At 54.8% G+C, this 23,035-nt stretch overlaps 1 protein-coding gene across 1 annotated transcript; it reads left to right on the plus strand.

The window, feature by feature from the left end:
- Nucleotides 1-1,774: 1,774 nt before the first annotated feature.
- On the plus strand, nt 1,775-22,738 carry LOC140390536 (zinc-binding protein A33-like). The gene is made up of 6 exons (XM_072475706.1): nt 1,775-2,242; nt 2,333-2,428; nt 2,522-2,755; nt 10,035-10,057; nt 10,155-10,270; nt 21,986-22,738. Exons 1-6 carry the CDS (start codon nt 1,832-1,834, stop codon nt 22,540-22,542), a joined length of 1,437 nt encoding a protein of 478 aa, XP_072331807.1. The 5' UTR covers nt 1,775-1,831; the 3' UTR covers nt 22,543-22,738.
- The last annotated feature ends 297 nt before the right edge of the window (nt 22,739-23,035 follow it).

Here is a 23,035-nt window from a genome sequence, read left to right on the forward strand (position 1 = left end):
AGACACAATCATATTGAATGGTGGAGCAGGCTCGAAGGGCCGAATGGCCTACTCCTTTTTTATACGTTTCTGTGTTTATGTGTGGGGTTTGGGGGGGGGGTTGCCCCTGTGCTTGTGGGGGGTGGGGTTGCCCCTGTGCTTGTGGGGGGTGGGGTTGCCCCGGTGCTTGTAGGGGAGGGGGTTCCCCGTATCCGTGGGGGGTGGGGCTGTATTATTTTAACACAGATCAGGGCGCCCCGATCTCGGTGGAGCCGGCGTTGCCGGATCTATCAGGCCCCGCCCTGCCAGCGTGAAGGTGAAAACCACGGCCATAGATTTTCTGAGCTCAGAGTGCCAGAGAATCTGGAGAGAAAACTCAGCTGTGCAGCTGGAGAGCTACACACCGGCTTTCTCTCTCTAACCAGCTCTCTGTGCACAGAGAGCAAAATCCCACCCACTGTGTCAAAGAGCAGCACGGAGTTAATTCCTTATGTATTGTGAAAAAGGGTCAGGAATGACCAGGATGCTGAAGAGAATGGAGATTCTCGTCATTCACAAAAAGTCCCATCTGGTCAGTGTGTGAAATAGTCCCTCCGAATCAAACTGCCTCTGCCCGGCTTCACACACTGATCCCTGTTTGGGCAGAGATGTGAAAGTGAGTGTCTGCCTCCTCAAAACCAGACCGTTCCCGATTGGCAGCTTTGATTGGCAGCCTGCCCTGGGGAAGGAAAACTCTGATTTGAAACCCCAGCCATGGGTCAAATAGTAAAGTCTTCATTGGCTGACAGTGCGGAAGGAGACAGACAAGACCAATGGTCTGGATGTAGAAAGAGCTGCTGAGGCCCTCCAGCTTGTTCAGTATCGAGGAAAAGGACAAGTGTAAAGTTAAAAGCTGCAGCCTTTCAGCTGCTACACTGTGACACACATTACACCAGTGCAGCAATAGCTGCCTCAGAGCAGAGAGCGGCTCTGTACAAACCTCACCCACTTCAATATACTCACTGTGCAGCTTGTTCAACAAATCAACTCAACCAACACCCCCAGCATCAGTATGAAAAGCCCTGAGGGCTGGGGGAGGAGTCAGCCAGCACCATAGACATTTCAGACTCGCTTTTAAATCAAATATTATTCTTGGAAGAAATTCAGACAACCTTGTAATTCTCCAAAGCTGATTTTTATCAAAAAATCGTCATTTTCACAGTGATATAAGTTTCAGTCAAAATTCATAACAAATAAATACCAAACATCTAACTTGAGTTGGAGTCAGGCTGGGTTTACGTAAAGGGACAGGTCAGGAGGAGCTGGACAATATGTTTCAGTTTGTGTTTCCCACAAAGTAAAACACAACTTGACCATCCATGCCTGGGGTTGCTTTGAGACAGAAGTATATGAAGGAGAGCAGCAGGCTGCCAGTCACTCACAGGACAAAATCCCCACCTCCTCCCATCCTCTCTCCACCCACCCCCCACCACCAACAGACCTTCACTCCCATCGCCTGGGTTCAATTATTCCCTGTTGCTCACTCTAATCCTGTTTACTCTTGATTCTGCTCCGGGTTTTGTCTCCAGCTCTCAAAGTGGGCAGGACCGAGAGCAGCAAATAACAATAATTCCTCGATGTGGAGATGCCGGCGTTGGACTGGGGTGGGCACAGTAAGAAGTCTAACACCAGGTTAAAGTCCAACGGGTTTGTTTCGAATTGCTAGCTGTCAGAGCACTGCTCCTTCCTCAAGTGAATTCCGTGAGTATTGCAGTGAACATCATGAGGGAATTACTGAACTGAATATGTTCAGTAGCGGAGCAGAAACATTGAAACTGAAAGTGGTTTGAATCAGGAAGTGCTGAGTGTGAACATGGCTTCCACACAGCAGGAGGAAAGTGGGTCCGAGGATTTAATTTGTTCCATTTGTCTTGATTTCTTCACTGATCCAGTTTTACTGGAGTGTGGACACAACTTCTGCCGCTCCTGTATCACCCAGTGTTGGGAAAAGAAGGAGAGAAACTCCTGCCCGGAATGTAGACAGGAGTTTCCAGAAAAAAACCTCAGGGCCAATCGGATCTTAGTGAACCTGGCTGAGAAAGCTCGAAAATTAAAGCTGAATGGGAAAGGGAAGGAAAGTAAACTTCACTGCGAGGAACATCAGGAAGAACTGAAGCTGTTTTGTGAAACTGACAAGAAATTGACCTGTGTGAATTGTGTAGTTTCGCGTGAACACAGAGAACACCGCTTCATCCCGATTAAAGAAGCTGTTGAAATCTACAAGGTAAAAGTGAACAGATTTGATCCCCTGATTATCTGATCACATTTTCAGGATCTAACACTTTTATTTTCTGATTTTCTCTCCCAATCCCAGGATGGGGTGAAATCTTCCTTCGATTCTCTCACAGAGAAGAAATCGACGGTTCTTGAAATGGAGCAGCAGCAGAAACAGAAGATTTCCCAAATTAGGGTAAAGTCTCCCTGTGCTGAGCTTCCAAATTTAATCCATTATTTTGTTGTTTTTATTACAGAAACATATTATTTTTAATGTTTCTTCTTATAGAAACAGTCGGTCAGTCTGCAGAGCCACATCACATCCGAGTTCACTAAAATGCACCAGATTCTCACTGAGAAAGAGCAGCGTTTCATCCGAGATCTCAGGGAAGAAGAGGAAAAAATTCTAAAACCAATGGAGGAAAATCTTTGTGAAATTCAGGAGAATTTAAATTCTATTCAGGAGAAACTCTCAAAGTTGGAAAACCAGTTGGAACAAAAAGACGGAGTGAGATTTCTGAAGGTGAGGGATTATATTTCAGTTTCGTTCAGTGAAAGTTCACAGTCACATGATCCACACGAGCCTCCTCCCATCCTACTTCATTTCCCTGTCAATATATCCTTCTGTTCCTTTCTCCATCATGTGTTTATCAAGCTTCTCCTTAAATGTACCCCTGGCTTTCCCTGGCTGGGTGGAATTTAATGCTGTTCCCCCCCAGGGTACATTTAGTCAGGGTGTGGGGTGAGTGGAAGGGGACATGGGGAATGACACTGTGGAGTTTCTGTTGTCTTTCCATCTCTACACAGATTAAGTCCGTGGTGGTAAGTCTTGAGGGACAGCCTTCCTCTAACCAATTCAGCCCCTTAACAGGGCAATGAATGTTCTCATCCTGCTGTCACTGGTATTCCCCCAGCAATGAGCAGGGGTCTCACAATACGGGAAGCCTGAAAACCAAACCCTGTTGGGGTTACTGGTGGGATTCTGGGAGGGGGTGAGGGAGAGGTGGTGGGATTGAGGATGTAGCGGGAATGCCCTTGTTCAGTTGCACTGTGTACCTGATTGAGGGACTTTTTGTAAGGGCCACGAAGAATCCAGCACGAGTTTTAAGGATACAAAGTAATAACATTTATTTACTATAACATATATACATAACAGTAGCAGTAACTTCCCTTGCTACATACTCCTTCCTCCTGGTTCCTGAACTGGCCAGCTTATTTATACTAGGAGTTTACTAGTGGTTTCTCCGCCCCCCTCATTGGGGAAGCTCATACTCCCACAGGATTGTGGGATAGTCATTAGTCCCCAGCCAATGGTAGGTAGGCAGGTTATAACATCCCTCCCCCCCAAAGTCCAAGGAATCCACCGAAGACCCTGGCGAAGGAGGGCGTCGGACTCGTTTGGCCGCAGGCCGGACGCCATTTGCACGCGGCGCTGGATCAGGCGGTGTGTAACGAGACGGAGACTGGCGCTTCCGTGATGAACGGCGCGGTTGTACATCCACGGCCCGTGGACCCGAGGATTCCCCCTCTGATGCATCCTGTGTCTCCATCTCGGAGTCAGAGTCTGCTGCCTCCGTCATGTCAGCGTCTCTATCTCCATTCGGTCCCGTAACGACCTGCGCAGGCTTCGAGTGAGGCACCAGTGGAAGATTGTGAGGACTACCTTCCCTTGTCTCTGGTCTCTGCGGCTGTTGAAATGAGCTCCGGGGGCGGGGAATCTTTTGAGGGGATGATCTTCTGGACCGAACGTGGTCTACATGTTTTCGCTGGAGACGACCCTGGGCTTGCACTTGGTAAGATATAGGCCCCGTTTGGCGAAAGATTACACCAGGAACCCATTGGGCACCACCAGCAAAATTCCGAACGAATACTGGGTCACCGGGCGCAAACTGCCGAATCGGACGATGCCGAGAAAATCCCTGTCCCTGCCGTTCTTGTGTGCGGCGTACTTTTGCGCCAATGTCCGGGAAAACCACACTAAGGCGGGTGCGAAGTCTCCGGCCCATTAGGAGTTCTGCGGGAGCTACCCCAGTCACTGCATGGGGGGCGGTCCTGTACGTAAACAAAAAGCGAGCCAGTCTCGTGTCAATTGATCCGGAAGACTGCTTCTTTAGGCCTCTTTTGAATGTCTGCATTGCGCGCTCTGCCAACTCATTTGAAGCCGGGTGGTAAGGGGCAGTGCGGATATGGCGGATGCCGTTCATCTTTGTGAACCTAGCAAACTCCTCACTCGTGAATGGAGTGCCATTATCCATGACCAGCACCTCGGGGAGGCCATGTGTACTAAACGATAAACGCATCTTTTCAATTGATGCGCAGGACGTTGTTCCCTGCATCTTATGCACCTCCAGCCATTTGGACTGGGCGTCAATTAGTAGAAGGAACATGGATCCTTGAAAAGGGGCTGCGAAATCTGCATGCAAGCGTGCCCAAGGCCGCCCTGGCCATTCCCAGTGATGTAGGGGCACGGCCGGCGGAAGCTTCTGATGCTCCTGCCAAATGGAGCAGTTTTGGGCCACCTTCTCAATGTCGGTGTCGAGGCCTGGCCACCAGACATAACTCCGGGCCAACATTTTCATTTTGGTCACGCCTGGATGCCCATTGTGCAAGTCTGATAGTATCAGCTCCTGGCCTTTTTCCGGGACAATCACACGCGTCCCCCACAAGAGGATGCCGTCTTCCACGCTGAACTCTGACAGCTTGGAGGAAAATGCCCGCAACTCGCCTGGGAGCTGTCTATGCTGCCCACCATACAGGACTATGTGCCGAACCTTTGACAGGACTGGCTCCGTCTGGGTCCACTCATGGATCTGTGATGCCGTGACAGGCAAGGTGTCCAGAAAATTTAGGGTTGCAACCACCTCACCGGTCGTGGGGGTCGACCTGGGGCCGGTCGATAAAGGCAATCGGCTCAGTGCGTCGGCATTTGCTATCTGCGTACCTGGTTTGTGCTCCAGAGAATACTCGTATGCAGAAAGCCCTCCTTCTCGATCTGCGCATACTTTTTCTCCGCTGCAGTCAATGTGCGGGAGGCGAAAGCTATCGGTCGCTCGGCCCCGTTCTCCATCTTGTGGGACAGGACGGCCCCAATACCATACGGGGATGCATCACATGTGACGAGCAAAGGCTTTCCAGGATCATAGTGGGTTAGTAACCCAGACGACGACAATTGTTGCTTTACCCGCCGGAAAGCGGTTTCTTGCGGCTGACCCCAAACCCAGGTGTGATTTTTCTTTAGCAGAAGGTGCAAAGGGGCCAGCGTAGTTGCCAGATTGGGGAGGAACTTCCCGTAATAGTTTACGAGACCGAGAAAAGAACGAAGGTGCGAAGTGTCAGTCGGGGCGGGGGCCTGTTGAATTGCACGCACCTTCTCTGCGACGGGGTGCAGACCTTCGCGGTCCACCCGATAACCTAGGTAGACTACTTCCTTTGCCTGAAATACGCACTTTGTGCGACGTAAACGGACTCCAGCCTCCGAAAGGCGTCTAAGGACAGCCTCCAGATTTTCCAAATGTTCCTGCTCCGACGTCCCTGTAATCAACACGTCATCTAGGTAGACAGCCACACGTGGTAAACCTCTCAAAATTCCCTCCATAACACGTTGAAAAATTGTGCAGGCAGAGGATACTCCAAAGGGCAACCGTGTATATTCATACAGGCCCCGGTGTGTATGAATCGTTACATATGGTCGGGAGGCAGGGTCTAGCTCCAACTGCAGGTAGGCGTGACTCATATCTAATTTTGTGAACGAGAGTCCACCTGCAAGTTTCGCGTAGAGATCCTCTATGCGAGGCATTGGATATCGGTCGAGTCGGGAAACCGTATTCACTGTAAGTTTATAGTCGCCACACAAGCGAACTGTGGCATCTGGCTTCATTACAGGTACAATTGATGCTGCCCAGTCAGCAAAACGGACGGGCCTGATAATACCCAAACTCTCCAAACGAGTGAGCTCCCCTTCTACCTTCTCGAGCAAGGCATAAGGCACTGGGCGCGCCCGGAAATAGCACGGCGTGGCTCCTGGTTCAACTTGGATACGGGCTACGGCCCGGCCCCTTTTATTTTCCCCAACCCAGGCTGGAATACATCTGGGTATCGTCCTAGCACCTCAGTCAACCCTTCAGAAACTGTTTGGAGGATGTGCTGCCATTGCAACCGCAAATGGCGCAACCAGTCCCGACCCAACAGGCTGGGCCCATGGCCATGCACCACGATAAGTGGGAAACACCCCTCCTGGCGTCCATAGACAACAGGGGTCATTGTAGTTCCTGCAATGTCCAGTGGTTCCCCTGTGTAGGTGGCCAACCTGGCCTGTGAGTCAGTTAATGTAAGGGTCTGTATACCCTGCTTGATGCGGTCGAATGTCCTCTGGGCGATCACGGAGACCGCTGCGCCAGTATCCAACTCCATCTCAAGCGGGTGGCCATTGACCCGTACTGTCACCTTAATGGGGGCCACACGGGGAGCTGCCACACAATGCAGCTGCAGGCAGTCGTCCTCCGTCTCCACATCCTCAGGAGTAGTCGCCGCAGGTTCATCCACATGGAAGGTACGGCCTCTGGGCTGGTCCCAGTTACGGCCCCTGGGCTGGTCCCAGTTTCGGTCGGAACGACGGTGCCTCTGGCGTCCCCAGGACCACCGTCCGTGACGGGGTCGGCGCCTACAAGTCTGACACGGACATGGCTCCTCATCCATTGGCTCTGGAGAAGGCTCCCTTCGGGGAGGAATGTCCGATGGCCACTGGCGTCGGTGTGGACGTTGCCTCGCCCAAGGTACCGCAGGAGTGCGGGGGGACGTTTTCGGTCGGAAAGGGTTGCGCCCCAAGGCATGCACTTCCATTCCCTGTAGCTCCTGTACTCCTCGCTCTGCGCTCTCTCGGGACAATACTATTTGAATGGCCTGTTGAAAAGTCAATGTTGGCTCAGCTAACAACTTTCTCTGGGTGGCCGCATTGTTAATACCGCAAACCAAACAGTCGCGTAACATTTCTGACAAGGTCTCACCATAGTCACAGTATTCCACAATCCTGCGTAGCCTGGATAGAAAATCGGCAAGGGATTCTCCAGGGGTCCTCTCAGCGGTATTAAACCGGTAATGCTGGACTATCGTGGACGGGGTTGGGTTAAAGTGTTGCCCCACTATATTCACAAGTTCATCAAACGTTTTGGTGTCCGGCGCAGCTGGGTACGTAAGGCTCCTAATCACCCCAAACGTATGCGGGCCGCAGGTGGTGAGCAATATGACCACCTGGCGCTCGTTTTCAGTGATATTGTTTGCCCGGAAATAGTAACGCATCCGTTGTGTGTACTGGTTCCAGCTTTCCAGCGCAGCATCAAAAACATCCAAACGTCCGTACAGAGGCATGGTATAATAGAAAACAACTTCCAACCTGTATCCAACAAAAATCCAGGGAGGTGGCTTCAGCAGTGTAGACAGCTATTCACTTTTACCTTCGCCGCCAGTTTTGTAAGGGCCACGAAGAATCCAGCACGGGTTTTAAGGATACAAAGTAATAACATTTATTTACTATAACAATATATACATAACAGTAGCAGTAACTTCCCTTGCTACCTTCTCCTTCCTGCTGGTTCCTGAACTGGCCAGCTTATTTATACTAGGAGTTTACTCGTGGTTTCTCCGCCCCCCTCATTGGGGAAGCTCATACTCCCACAGGATTGTGGGATAGTCATTAGCCCCCAGCCATTGGTAAGTAGGCAGGTTATAACAGGACTGTAAGAGGTTCACGCTCCCGTTTCCTCTGACTGATGGTTCTTGACTTGAGGATTTTATAAAGAACAAAATTACACAGACACGGGGATTGGCTCAACCACAAACTTGTTGTTTTGTAAAAACACTCCCAACACCCGAATACAAAGAGCTGTAAATAGTGTAAATCACATCACACAGCATTTAATTGGTTTTCCAATTGAAATCCCTCCACAATTTAACCTCAGCTTCCACATAAACACACAAATCACCACAACTTATTAAAAAGCATCTCCTGAAAATCCACAGACAAAACCCCACATTTCAGCCCAAACGTTCCTCAATTCAAACCCAAATCCCCCCAGGATTTGGATGTTACACTGAAGTTATTTTAAAACCTCAGCCCCAATCCCCCTCGGATTTGGCTGATAAATTACAATTCCCCACCCGGCTGCTCCTTCTGGTGTGAATTGTAGGCCCGGGAGCCAGGTTGACCGTTCTTGACCCTCCTTCTTGACTGCAGTGCCAGACCCTTGGATCTTGTCCTTTTAATGATAATTCTTATCGGAATATCACAAACACATTTCCTGAAGCCATCCTGCTGGAGGGTCAGTGCTCAGCACCTTTCAATCTCTTTACACAGTCATTTTCAATCCCAGGGTCGCGGCGTTCCTGATCACAGGAAGTGGGATCCTCATAAAATCCAACCCATGGGGTTTAAACTGAATTGGAAAAGCAGCAGTTAATGATGTTGGAATCAGGTTTAAACTGGCTTCACAAACTCATTAATGAGACTAATTAACTTCCTGCCGCTAGTCCGGTGCATTGACCCCTTCCCGACTCTGACTTAATCCCGGGAGGTTTTCCTGCCATCGACAGACTGAGCCGTGTCCTCTCGTGTGATTCCCTATATCCGGACACCATGCTCGCTGCTGTGACAGACTGGAGTAAATTCCACCCCGTGTGATAGTGAGTTCCACATTCCCATCACTCTCTCGGCAAAGAAGTTTCTCCTGAACTCCCGATTGGATTTATTTGTAACTTTATAGTTGTGTTATGTAATTTGGAAGAATACAAGCTGCCACTTGATGCAGTTTTGAGTAAAAGTTGCTCCAAACTTTGAAGTGAGTTCAATGTGTTTCATTGAACTATTAGCACAGTTCTCAATGAGTTTGACTCTCTGCTAATCTAAATGTCGTAACTCAGTCTAACTGAACCAGCCTTGCTCTAAGCCACGTGCTGGGGTGTGATGCTGAGGATACACCCTGTCTCACTCTGTAGATGTTGGTCTGTGGAAAGAGGCGGGGTGTGAGTGCCTCATCCCTTTTATAGTGAGATACCACCCCTCAGTGTCCTGACTGCTCATTGGTCGTGTCCAAATTCTGTGTGTTCATTAGCTGCATGTTTGCATATCATAGAACATACTGTGCAGAAGGAGGCCATTCGGCCCATCGAGTCTGCACCGACCCACTTAAGCCCTCACTTCCACTCTAATCCCATAACCCAACAACCCTCCAAACCTTTTTGGACACTAAGGACAATTTAGCATGGCCAATCCACCTAACCTGCACGTCTTTGGACTGTGGGAGGAAACCGGAGCACCCGGAGGAAACCCACGCACACACGGGGAGAACGTGCAGACTCCTCACAGTTAGTGACCCAGTGGGGAATCGAACCTGGGACCCTGGCGCTGTGACGCCACAGTGCTAGCCACTTGTGCTACCGTGCTACTATATCATGACATATATTATGTTTCTATCCCTATTTCTGGATTCTCTACAGTGTAAACATCTTCACTGAATCTATCAAACCCGACCCCTTTCATCATTTGAAAGATCTCTATCAGGTCTTCTCTTTTCTACAGTAAAGTTGATCAATCTTTGCTGTTAGTTGAAGCCTCTCAGTTGCTGTCAATCTTTTTGATACTTTCTCCTGTGCTTCAATATCCTTTGTGTAACATCCTCTTTCTATTCCATGTCTGCAGCAATGGGAATTGACAATTCTCAGCAGCTTGTAACAATGTGAGGGTCATTTCTGCTTTCTGGATATAGACAGTCCGTCTCTGTCAACTCAGATTTGTGTTTTGTTTATTTCAGGAGGAAGCATCTCGGAAGAGGAGGTAGGACATGAACTTTACTGAAACTCAGGGCAAGTTGGTAAAATTACTCAGCAAAGTGTTTATGGTCAATTTATAATCAACTCTTTAATATTTACAGGATTAGCGATGAGAGGAAAAAGCTGTCACTAGCAGATGGTGTCCTGTCCATCGGAAAATACAACAGCCTTGTACAGTTCTCAATGTGGAGAGAAATGCTGGATGTCATTAACCCTGGTAAAACTCAGATAAGTTCCTCTGTCCTGATTTATATCTTATATTTCAATCATTATCCATATAAATATCAAAGACACCGGGCGGGATTCTCCGGTCCGCCAGCCCCCTTTTCCTGGGCAGCGGCCCTCACCAGCAGCGGGATTCTCCGTCTCCGCCACCTGCCAATGGGATTGCCCATTGTGGCCACCCCACACCGCCGGGAAACCCGTGGGCGTGGGGGCGCTGCCGGCGCAACGGAGAATCCGTCGGCAGAGAGAATGTTTAAGAGCTTTGTTATAAAGAAATGAGGATAAAAATGGTCCTGATTGGAATTAAAGTCTGATTCATGCACCTAATCCACTTTCTAAACATCATTCTCAGCTCGGTCAGCTGAAACTGTCAGCTCCCCAAACATCACCAATACAGGAACTCTCAGATGAAGCTCTGTCTCCAGAACCCATCGATACTTTACAAACTTCAGCAAGTGGAAACTCCGCCATTCCCAGCTGAACCTTTCCTCCCCGAAAATCCCGGAGTGATCGTATTTAACCGCGTGTTTCCCGGCGCTCGCAGTGCCGAGAAACACATGGCGATAAAACGCCCCCCACGTTGGGTAAGGTGCCTGTGGGGAACGCGGGGCCGAGGCCGCTCATCGCCCCGTTTTGTGCAGTGAGGAGCTCCGCTCGTCCGAACTGCTCACTGCAGCGAGAGGTCGGGACGCCATTTTAAAATGATCTCCCGATCTCCCAGGCCACCGACGCCACCCCGACACCCCCCCCCTCCCAAGGACCAACTCACTTTGGGAGGGTCCCCAGCTCCCCCCGCAACACACACGCTGGGCTCCCCCCGCAACACACACGCTGGACACCCCCAGCCCGATCACCAGCACACAGAAAATGGCAGCTTGGCACATTGGCAGTGACAGCCTGGCAGTGCCCTTGTCAGCTAGCAGTGTGATGCAACCATCAATTCACTCAAAGACACGAGGAGAAGTAAACCGTGGTTTTAATCAGCTTAGAACAGTGCCTGCCTGCGACTGGACAATACTGGGAACCGCCTGCAGGTCAGCTGCTCTTTATACTTCCTTTCAAGCGGAGGAGCCATGGGCGGAGCCCGTACATGCACCAACATATCCCCCTGTGGGTGAAGCCACACAATGGCCCATAGGTGGAGCCCACAGGGTTAACAACATAACACAACAGCAGAACATGGTACAAATGCACTGGTGAATTATTAGCACTATACATTCCCCACACAGGGCCACCTGGGTGCCTGTGTGCTTTGTTTGGGGTGAGCTCTGCTATTCCCCTGCTTCCCCTGCAGTGGGGCTGAGCTTCTGATGAGTGAACTGAGGAGTGGCAGCACCTGGTGTGTCACTGATTGAGCTTGGCCACGCCCATCCCGGTGATGGCTCAGCCGGGGTCTGAGGCTTTCCAGAGGGGCGGCCTGGGGGGGTCCCAAATGACCAGAGGCTCTGTGAACATTTCCAGGACACAGTGAGCAGTCAGCAGAGTGAGCAGCCAGGGGCCTGTGAGTAGCACCAAAGGGGTGTGTTTAAAACCCAGACTGCAGCAATGGGGGTCTGAGCCAGGCCACCCCGATCCCGAGGGGGACACCCCGAGTGCACAGACCTGTCACCAAGTCGCTCCCCGTTACTCCCCCCGGCCCAGGCAGCCCCCCCAGCAAGTCCCACAATTATTGAGGCTTTTTGAGGGTTTTTCCCCTCTCTCTGCCCCTCAGCAGCCATGGAGCCCAGTCCCCGTTTGTAAATACTTGCACTAATTCACACCCGCGTGACTTCTGCCTGAGAGGGGCGGAGCATCGTGGAAGGGCGGAGCATACTGTGTCCAATCCGCTGATTATATTTAAATCTATGTAAATGAGGGTGTGACATGGGCCCGCTGCAGGGCACAAACTTTGATTTCACCGCCAGGGAGGGACAGGAGCCTGGCGCGGAATCAGTGCCGGGCACAAACCTCGATTTGTGCATTACGCCCGATTCTCCGCCCGATCGCACTTCCGGTGCCGTGAAGCGGAGAATCCACCATATTTGTTTCCACGGAGCAGAACGGAAATATCTCGGTGTTGAGATCTTCATCTAAATTTGAGAAGAGATTTGTTTATTTTGTTGATGTCACCCACACCCCACAGTTACACACACACACACACACACACACACACACAGTTACACACACACCCAGTTACACACACACACACAGTTACACACACACACACAGCACACAGTTACACACACACACAGTTACACACACACACACACAGTTACACACACACACACACACAGTCACACACACACACACAGTTACACACACACAGTTACACGCACACACAGTTACATACACAATTACACACAGCTACACACACAGTTACACACACACAGTTGCAGAGACACACACACACACAGTTACACACACACAGCACACAGTTACACACACACACAGTTACACACACACACACACAGTTACACACACACACACACACAGTCACACACACACACACACGCACACACAGTTACACACACACACAGTTACACACACACAGTTACACGCACACACAGTTACATACACAATTACACACAGCTACACACACAGTTACACACACACAGTTACACACAAAGTTACACACACACAGTTACACACGCACAGACACAGACACACACACACAGTTACACACACACAGTTGCAGAGACACACACACACACAGTTACATACACACACAGTTACACACACACAGTTACACGCACACACAGTTCCATACACACACAATTACACACACACAGTTAGACACACACACAGTTACACACAAAGTTACACACACACACAGTTACACACGCACAGTTACATACACATGCACACAATTAGACACACCCACCCACACACACACACACCGACACACACAAAGTTACACACACACACACACAGTTACACACACACACAGTGACACACGCACAGTTACAGACACACACACACACAGTTACACACACAGAGTTGCAGACACACACACACACAGTTACACACACACACAGTTACATACACACACAATTACACACACACAGTTAGACACACACACAGTTACACACAGTTACACACAAAGTTACACACACACAGTTACACACGCACAGTTACACACACTGCACACAATTACACACACACAGTTACACACACACCCACACACCCACACACACCGACGCACACAAGGTTCCACACACACACACGGTTACACACACACAGTTACGCACCCACACACAGTTACACGCAGTTACACACACACAGTTACACACACACAGTTACACCCACCCACACACAGTTACACACACGCACACAGTTACACACACAGTTACACACACGCAGTTGCACACACACACAATTACACACACATACACACAGTTACACACACACAGTTACACGCAAACACAGTTACACGCACACACACAGTTATACACATAGTTACACACACACGCACACACAGTTACACGGACACAGTTACACACACACACAGTTTCACACACCCACACCGTTACACACAAACAGTTTCACACCCACCCACCCACACAGTTACACACACATAGTTACGCAGTTATACACACACACACACACACAGTTTCACACACACTTACACACAGTTACACACACACATACAGTTACACACACACATACACAGTTACACACACACACAGTTACACGCACACACACAGTTACACACACACACACATTTACACACACACACACAGTTACACACACGCACACATAGTCTCTCCCCGATCCCCAGTGACTCTCCCCCGATCCCCAGTAAGTCTTTCCCCCGAACCTGTGAGTCTCTCCCCCGATCCCCAGTGAGTCTCTCCCCCCGATCCCCAGTGTGTCTCCCCCGATCCCCAGTGACTCTCCCCCTGAGCCCCAGTGAGTCTCCCCCCCGATCCCCAGTGAGTATCTCCCCGATCCCCAGTGAGTCTCTCCCCCCGATCCCCAGTGAGTCTCTCCCCCGATCCCCAGTGTGTCTCTCCCCCGATCCCCAGTGAGTCTCTCCCCCCATCCCCAGTGAGCCTCGCCGATCCCCAGTGACTCTCGCCCTGATCCCCAGTGAGTCTCCCCCGATCCCCAGTAAGTCTTTCCCCCGAACCTGTGAGTCTCTCCCCCGATCCCCAGTGAGTCTCTCCCCCCGATCCCCAGTGAGTCTCCCCCGATCCCCAGTGACTCTCCCCCTGATCCCCAGTGAGTCTCCCCCCCGATCCCCAGTGAGTATCTCCCCGATCCCCAGTGAGTCTCTCCCCCCGATCCCCAGTGAGTCTCTCCCCCGATCCCCAGTGTGTCTCTCCCCCGATCCCCAGTGAGTCTCTCCCCCCGATCCCCAGTGAGCCTCGCCGATCCCCAGTGACTCTCGCCCTGATCCCCAGTGAGTCTCCCCCGATCCCCAGTGACTCTCCCCCGATCACCAGTGAGTCTCTCCCCGATCCCCAGTGAGCCTCTCCCCAATCCGCAGTGAGTCTCCCCCTGATCCCCAGTGAGTCACCCCCCCAAGCCCCAGTGAGGATCTCCCCGATCCCCAGTGAGTCTCTCCCCCCGATCCCCAGTGAGTCTCTCCCCCGATCCCCAGTGTCTCTCCCCCGATCACCAGTGAGTCTCTCCCCGATCCCCAGTGAGCCTCTCCCCAATCCGCAGTGAGTCTCTCCCCCCGATCCCCAGTGAGATTCCCCCGATCCCCAGTCACTCTCCCCCAATCCCCAGTGAGTCTCCTCCCTATCCCCAGTGAGTCTCCCCCTGATCCCCAGTGAGTCTCTCCCCGATCCCCAGTAAGTCTCCCCCGATCCCTACTGAGACTCTCCCCCGATCCCCAGTGAGTCCCCCCCAATCCCCAGTGAGTCTCTGCCCGATCCCCAGTGAGTCTCTCCCCCGATCCCCAGACTCTCCCCCCATCCCCAGTGAGTCTCCCTCCGATCCCCAGTGAGTCTCTCACCCTGATCCCCAGTGAGTCTCTCCCCCGATCCCCAGTGTGTCTCTCCCCCGATCCCCAGTGAGTCTCTCCCCCCGATCCCCAGTGAGCCTCGCCGATCCCCAGTGACTCTCGCCCTGATCCCCAGTGAGTCTCCCCCGATCCCCAGTGACTCTCCCCCTGATCCCCAGTGAGTCTCCCCCCCGAGCCCCAGTGAGTATCTCCCCGATCCCCAGTGAGTCTCTCCCCCCGATCCCCAGTGAGTCTCTCCCCCGATCCCCAGTGTGTCTCTCCCCCGATCCCCAGACTCTCCCCCCATCCCCAGTGAGTCTCCCTCCGATCCCCAGTGAGTCTCTCACCCTGATCCCCAGTGAGTCTCTCCCCCGATCCCCAGTGTGTCTCTCCCCCGATCCCCAGTGAGTCTCTCCCCCCGATCCCCAGTGAGCCTCGCCGATCCCCAGTGACTCTCGCCCTGATCCCCAGTGAGTCTCCCCCGATCCCCAGTGACTCTCCCCCTGATCCCCAGTGAGTCTCCCCCCCGAGCCCCAGTGAGTATCTCCCCGATCCCCAGTGAGTCTCTCCCCCCGATCCCCAGTGAGTCTCTCCCCCGATCCCCAGTGTGTCTCTCCCCCGATCCCCAGACTCTCCCCCCATCCCCAGTGAGTCTCCCTCCGATCCCCAGTGAGCCTCTCCCCAATTCGCAGTGAGTCTCTCCCCCCGATCCCCAGTGAGACTCCCCCGATCCCCAGTCACTCTCCCCCGATCCCCAGTGAGTCTCCTCCCTATCCCCAGTGAGTCTCCCCCTGATCCCCAGTGAGTCTCTCCCCGATCCCCAGTAAGTCTCCCCCGATCCCTACTGAGACTCTCCCCCGATCCCGAGTGAGTCCCCCCCAATCCCCAGTGAGTCTCTGCCCGATCCCCAGTGAGTCTCTCCCCCCGATCCCCAGTGAGTCTCTCCCCCCGATCCCCAGTGAGTCTCCCCCGATCCCCAGTGAGTCTCTCTCCGATCCCCAGTGAGTCTCTCACCCTGATCCCCAGTGAGTCTCTCCCCCGATCCCCAGACTCTCCTCCCATCCCCAGTGAGTCTCCCTCCGATCCCCAGTGAGTCTCTCCCCCCGATCCCCAGTGAGTCTCTCCCCCGATCCCCAGTGTGTCTCTCCCCCGATCCCCAGTGAGTCTCTCCCCCCGATCCCCAGTGAGCCTCGCCGATCCCCAGTGACTCTCGCCCTGATCCCCGGTGAGTCTCCCCCGATCCCCAGTGACTCTCCCCCTGATCCCCAGTGAGTCTCCCCCCCCGAGCCCCAGTGAGTATCTCCCCGATCCCCAGTGAGTCTCTCCCCCCGATCCCCAGTGAGTCTCTCCCCCGATCCCCAGTGTGTCTCTCCCCCGATCACCAGTGAGTCTCTCCCCGATCCCCAGTGAGCCTCTCCCCAATCCGCAGTGGGTCTCTCCCCCCGATCCCCAGTGAGACTCCCCCGATCCCCAGTCACTCTCCCCCGATCCCCAGTGAGTCTCCTCCCTATCCCCAGTGAGTCTCCCCCTGATCCCCAGTGAGTCTCTCCCCGATCCCCAGTAAGTCTCCCCGATCCCTACTGAGACTCTCCCCCGATCCCCAGTGAGTCCCCCCCAATCCCCAGTGAGTCTCTACCCGATCCCCAGTGAGTCTCTCCCCCCGATCCCCAGTGAGTCTCTCCCCCCGATCCCCAGTGAGTCTCCCCTGATCCCCAGTGAGTCTCTCTCCGATCCCCAGTGAGTCTCTCACCCTGATCCCCAGTGAGTCTCTCCCCCGATCCCCAGACTCTCCTTCCATCCCCAGTGAGTCTCCCTCCGATCCCCAGTGACTCTCGCCCTGATCCCCAGTGAGTCTCCCCCGATCCCCAGTGACTCTCCCCCTGATCCCCAGTGATTCTCCCCCCCGATCCCCAGTGAGTCTCTCCCCGATCCCCAGTGAGTCTCTCCCCCCGATCCCCAGTGAGTCTCTCCCCCGATCCCCAGTGTGTCTCTCCCCCGATCACCAGTGAGTCTCTCCCCGATCCCCAGTGAGCCTCTCCCCAATCCGCAGTGAGTCTCTCCCCCCGATCCCCAGTGAGACTCCCCCGATCCCCAGTCACTCTCCCCCGATCCCCAGTGAGTCTCCTCCCTATCCCCAGTGAGTCTCCCCCTGATCCCCAGTGAGTCTCTCCCCGATCCCCAGTAAGTCTCCCCCGATCCCTACTGAGACTCTCCCCCGATCCCCAGTGAGTCCCCCCCAATCCCCAGTGAGTCTCTGCCCGATCCCCAGTGAGTCTCTCCCCCCGATTCCCAGTGAGTCTCTCCCCCCGATCCCCAGTGAGTCTCCCCCGATCCCCAGTGAGTCTCTCTCCGATCCCCAGTGAGTCTCTCACCCTGATCCCCAGTGAGTCTCTCCCCCGATCCCCAGACTCTCCTTCCATCCCCAGTGAGTCTCCCTCCGATCCCCAGTGAGTCTCTCCCCCCCGATCCCCAGTGAGTCTCTCCCCCCGATCCCCAGTGAGTCTCTCCCCCCCGATCCTCAGTGAGTCTCTCACCCTGATCCCCAGTGAGTCTCTCCCCCGATCCCCAGTGAGTCTCCCTCCGATCCCCAGTGAGTCTCTCCCCCCGATCCCCAGTGAGTCTCTCCCCCGATCCCCAGTGTGTCTCTCCCCCGATCCCCAGTGAGCCTCGCCGATCCCCAGTGACTCTCGCCCTGATCCCCAGTGAGTCTCCCCCGATCCCCAGTGACTCTCCCCCTGATCCCCAGTGAGTCTCCCCCCCGAGCCCCAGTGAGTATCTCCCCGATCCCCAGTGAGTCTCTCCCCCCGATCCCCAGTGAGTCTCTCCCCCGATCCCCAGACTCTCCCCCCATCCCCAGTGAGTCTCCCTCCGATCCCCAGTGAGCCTCTCCCCAATTCGCAGTGAGTCTCTCCCCCCGATCCCCAGTGAGACTCCCCCGATCCCCAGTCACTCTCCCCTGATCCCCAGTGAGTCTCCTCCCTATCCCCAGTGAGTCTCCCCCTGATCCCCAGTGAGTCTCTCCCCGATCCCCAGTAAGTCTCCCCCGATCCCTACTGAGACTCTCCCCCGATCCCCAGTGAGTCCCCCCCAATCCCCAGTGAGTCTCTGCCCGATCCCCAGTGAGTCTCTCCCCCCGATCCCCAGTGAGTCTCTCCCCCCGATCCCCAGTGAGTCTCCCCCGATCCCCAGTGAGTCTCTCTCCGATCCCCAGTGAGTCTCTCACCCTGATCCCCAGTGAGTCTCTCCCCCGATCCCCAGACTCTCCCCCCATCCCCAGTGAGTCTCCCTCCGATCCCCAGTGAGTCTCTCCCCCCGATCCCCAGTGAGTCTCTCCCCCGATCCCCAGTGTGTCTCTCCCCCGATCCCCAGTGAGTCTCTCCCCCCGATCCCCAGTGAGCCTCGCCGATCCCCAGTGACTCTCGCCCTGATCCCCAGTGAGTCTCCCCCGATCCCCAGTGACTCTCCCCCTGATCCCCAGTGAGTCTCCCCCCCCGAGCCCCAGTGAGTATCTCCCCGATCCCCAGTGAGTCTCTCCCCCCGATCCCCAGTGAGTCTCTCCCCCGATCCCCAGTGTGTCTCTCCACCGATCACCAGTGAGTCTCTCCCCGATCCCCAGTGAGCCTCTCCCCAATCCGCAGTGGGTCTCTCCCCCCGATCCCCAGTGAGACTCCCCCGATCCCCAGTCACTCTCCCCCGATCCCCAGTGAGTCTCCTCCCTATCCCCAGTGAGTCTCCCCCTGATCCCCAGTGAGTCTCTCCCCGATCCCCAGTAAGTCTCCCCGATCCCTACTGAGACTCTCCCCCGATCCCCAGTGAGTCCCCCCCAATCCCCAGTGAGTCTCTGCCCGATCCCCAGTGAGTCTCTCCCCCCGATCCCCAGTGAGTCTCTCCCCCCGATCCCCAGTGAGTCTCCCCTGATCCCCAGTGAGTCTCTCTCCGATCCCCAGTGAGTCTCTCACCCTGATCCCCAGTGAGTCTCTCCCCCGATCCCCAGACTCTCCTTCCATCCCCAGTGAGTCTCCCTCCGATCCCCAGTGAGTCTCTCCCCCCCGATCCCCAGTGAGTCTCTCCCCCCGATCCCCAGTGAGTCTCTCCCCCCCCGATCCCCAGTGAGTCTCTCCCCCCGATCCCCAGTGAGCCTCGCCGATCCCCAGTGACTCTCGCCCTGATCCCCAGTGAGTCTCCCCCGATCCCCAGTGACTCTCCCCCTGATCCCCAGTGAGTCTCCCCCCCGAGCCCCAGTGAGTATCTCCCCGATCCCCAGTGAGTCTCTCCCCCCGATCCCCAGTGAGTCTCTCCCCCGATCCCCAGTGTGTCTCTCCCCCGATCACCAGTGAGTCTCTCCCCGATCCCCAGTGAGCCTCTCCCCAATCCGCAGTGAGTCTCTCCCCCCGATCCCCAGTGAGACTCCCCCGATCCCCAGTCACTCTCCCCCGATCCCCAGTGAGTCTCCTCCCTATCCCCAGTGAGTCTCCCCCTGATCCCCAGTGAGTCTCTCCCCGATCCCCAGTAAGTCTCCCCCGATCCCTACTGAGACTCTCCCCCGATCCCCAGTGAGTCCCCCCCAATCCCCAGTGAGTCTCTGCCCGATCCCCAGTGAGTCTCTCCCCCCGATTCCCAGTGAGTCTCTCCCCCCGATCCCCAGTGAGTCTCCCCCGATCCCCAGTGAGTCTCTCTCCGATCCCCAGTGAGTCTCTCACCCTGATCCCCAGTGAGTCTCTCCCCCGATCCCCAGACTCTCCTTCCATCCCCAGTGAGTCTCCCTCCGATCCCCAGTGAGTCTCTCCCCCCCGATCCCCAGTGAGTCTCTCCCCCCGATCCCCAGTGAGTCTCTCCCCCCCGATCCTCAGTGAGTCTCTCCCCCCATCCCCAGTGAGTCTCTCCCCCCCGAAACCCAGTAAGTCTCTCCCCCCGATCCCCAGTGAGTCTCCTCCCCGATGCCCAGTGAGTCTCTCCCCCCGATCCCCAGTGAGTCTCGCCCGCCGATCCCCAGTGACTCTCCCCCTGATCCCCAGTCTCTCCCCGATCTGCAGTGAGTGTCACCCCGATCCCTATTAGTCTCTCCCCCGATCCCCAATGAGTCTCTCCCCGATCCCGTGAGTCTCCCCCTGATCCCCAGTGAGTCTCCCCGATCCCTAGGAGTCTCCCCCTGATCCCCAGTGAGTCTCCCCCGATCCCCAGTGAGTCTCCCCCCAATCCCCAGTGAGTCTCCCCCTGATCCCTAGTGGGTCTCCTCCGATCCCCAGTGAGTCTCCCCCGATCTCCAGTCAGTCTCCCTCCCGATCCCCAGTGAGCCTCTCCCCCGATCCCCAGTGAGTCTCTCCCCCCCGAAACCCAATAAGTCTCTCCCCCCGATCCCCAGTGAGTCTCCTCCCCGATGCCCAGTGAGTCTCTCCCCCTGATCCCCAGTGAGTCTCGCCCCCCGATCCCCAGTGACTCTCCCCCTGATCCCCAGTCTCTCCCCGATCTGCAGTGAGTGTCTCCCCGATCCCCAGTTAGTCTCTCCCCCGATCCCCAGTGAGTCTCTCCCCGATCCCCAGTGAGTCTCCCCCTGATCCCCAGTGAGTCTCCCCGATCCCCAGTGAGTCTCCCCCTGATCCCCAGTGAGTCTCCCCCGATCCCCAGTGAGTCTCTCCCCGATCCCCAGTGAGTCTCCCCCGATCCCTAGTGGGTCTCTCCCCGATCCCGAGTGAGTCTCCCCCCCCGATCCCCAGTGAGTCTCGCCCCCCGATCCCCAGTGACTCTCCCCCTGATCCCCAGTCTCTCCCCGATTCCCAGTGAGCCTCCCCCCGATCCCCAGTGAGTCTCTCCCCCCGATCCCCAGTGAGTCTGCCCCCGATCCCCAGTGGGACTCTCCCCCGATCCCCAGTGCGACTCTCCCCCGAACCCGTGAGTCTCTCCCCCGATCCCCAGTGAGACTCTCCCCACGATCCCGTGAGTCTCTCCCCGATACGCAGTGAGTGTCTCCCCGATCCCCAGTGAATCTCTCCCCCGATCCCCAGTGAGTCTCTCCCCGATCCCCAGTGAGTCTCCCCCTGATCCCCAGTGAGTCTCCCCCGATCCCCAGTGACTCTCCCCGATCCCCAGTGAGTCTCCCCCTGATCCCCAGTGAGTCTCCCCGATCCCCAGTGAGTCTCCCCCCGATTCCCAGTGAGTCTCCCCCTGATCCCCAGTTGGTCTCTCCCCGATCTCCAGCGAGTCTCTCCCCGATCCCCAGTGAGTCTCTCCCCAATCCCCAGTGAGCCTCTCCGCCCAATCCCCAGTGAGTCTCTCCCCGATCCCCAGTGAGTCTCTCCCCCGATCCCCAGTGGGTCTCTCCCCGATCCCCAGCGAGTCTCTCCCCGATCCCCAGTGAGTCTCTCCCCGATCCACAGTGAGTCTCCCCCTGATCCCCAGTGAGTCTCCCCCCGATCCCCAGTGAGTCTCCCCCTGATCCCCAGTGGGTCTCTCCCCGATCCCCAGCGAGTCTCTCCCCGATCCCCCGTGAGTCTCTCCCCGATCCCCAGTGAGTCTCTCTCGCCAATCCCCAGTGAGTCTCTCCCCGATCCCCAGTGGGTCTCTCCCCCGATCCCGTGGCTCTCTCCCCGATCCCCAGTGAGTCTCCCCCGATCCCCAGTGAGTCTCCCCCCGATCCCCAGTGAGTCTCCCCCGATCCCCAGTGAGTCTCCCCCTGATCCCCAGTGAGTCTCCCCCTGATCCCCAGTGAGTCTCCCCCGATCCCCAGTGAGTCTCTCCCCGATCCCCAGTGAGTCTCTAATTTTCTGTTTTTTCTCCCAGTCTCTGTGACCCTGGATGTGGAAACAGCGAATCCCCAGCTCGAGGTGTCTGAGGATCTGAAGAGTTTGAGATTTACCGGGACCCAGAGGAGTCTCCCTGACACCAGGAAGAGGTTTACACACAGGCCCTGTGTGCTGGGATCAGAGGGATTCACATCGGGGAGACATTACTGGGAGGTGGAGGTGACGGGGAATCGGCGCTGGGGTCTGGGAGTAGCCGCAGAGTCTGTGGAGAGGAAGGACCCGGTCAGACTGAGCCCAGAGAATGGATTCTGGACCATTGGGCGGTTTGTTGATCAGTTTTATATAAATTCCTCTCCTCGATCCCGTCTCCGTGTCGGTCAGATCCCCGGGAAGGTGGGAGTTTATCTCAGTTATGAGTCTGGGACAGTTTCATTTTACAACGTGGACACCAAGTCCCATCTCCACACCTTCACCGGGAATAAATTCACTGAGAAACTTTATCCTTTCTTCGGGACTTTGGATGTAAACCAGTTTCTGAGAATCTGCTCCGGTTCTGATCCGGATCGGGAAAGGGGCGGGGCCTCCGGGTGGTGACATCATCACTGACATCACAATGACTTGAGGGTCAGGGGCAGAGGTCAGGGGTTGGGGGTCAGAAACTGCCATTGACAACAGTTTGTCACTAAATGTGTTGTTTAATTTGCAAATTGTAAAATCCCAATCAGACTGTAAATAAAAACAACCCAAATAAAAACGTCAGAGGATTAAAATAAAAAGGAAATTAAATATCTTGAACTTTCCCTTGCAGTTCATTGTAGTGCCGATTTCAGCCACACGATGGTGATGTTGAGCTGTACAAAGATCAGTAACGTTTTACAGCGCAGTATCGCCACCTGCTGCTGGATACATGGTACTGGCAGGAATACCAACAACTCAAAATGCTTAATCGCTGATCAGACAATTCAGGCAGGACCTTTCTTCACAACTGAAAGAGAATTGAATCAGAAACAAAGGAGGGAAAATAAACATGAGCCTGGACTTCCCACTTCCATGTTCCTGTCACACACCGAGTCGCTATCGGGAAATT

This window comes from Scyliorhinus torazame, chromosome 14 (genome assembly GCF_047496885.1).
Source record: "Scyliorhinus torazame isolate Kashiwa2021f chromosome 14, sScyTor2.1, whole genome shotgun sequence".
In the NCBI taxonomy this organism is placed as follows: domain Eukaryota; kingdom Metazoa; phylum Chordata; class Chondrichthyes; order Carcharhiniformes; family Scyliorhinidae; genus Scyliorhinus; species Scyliorhinus torazame.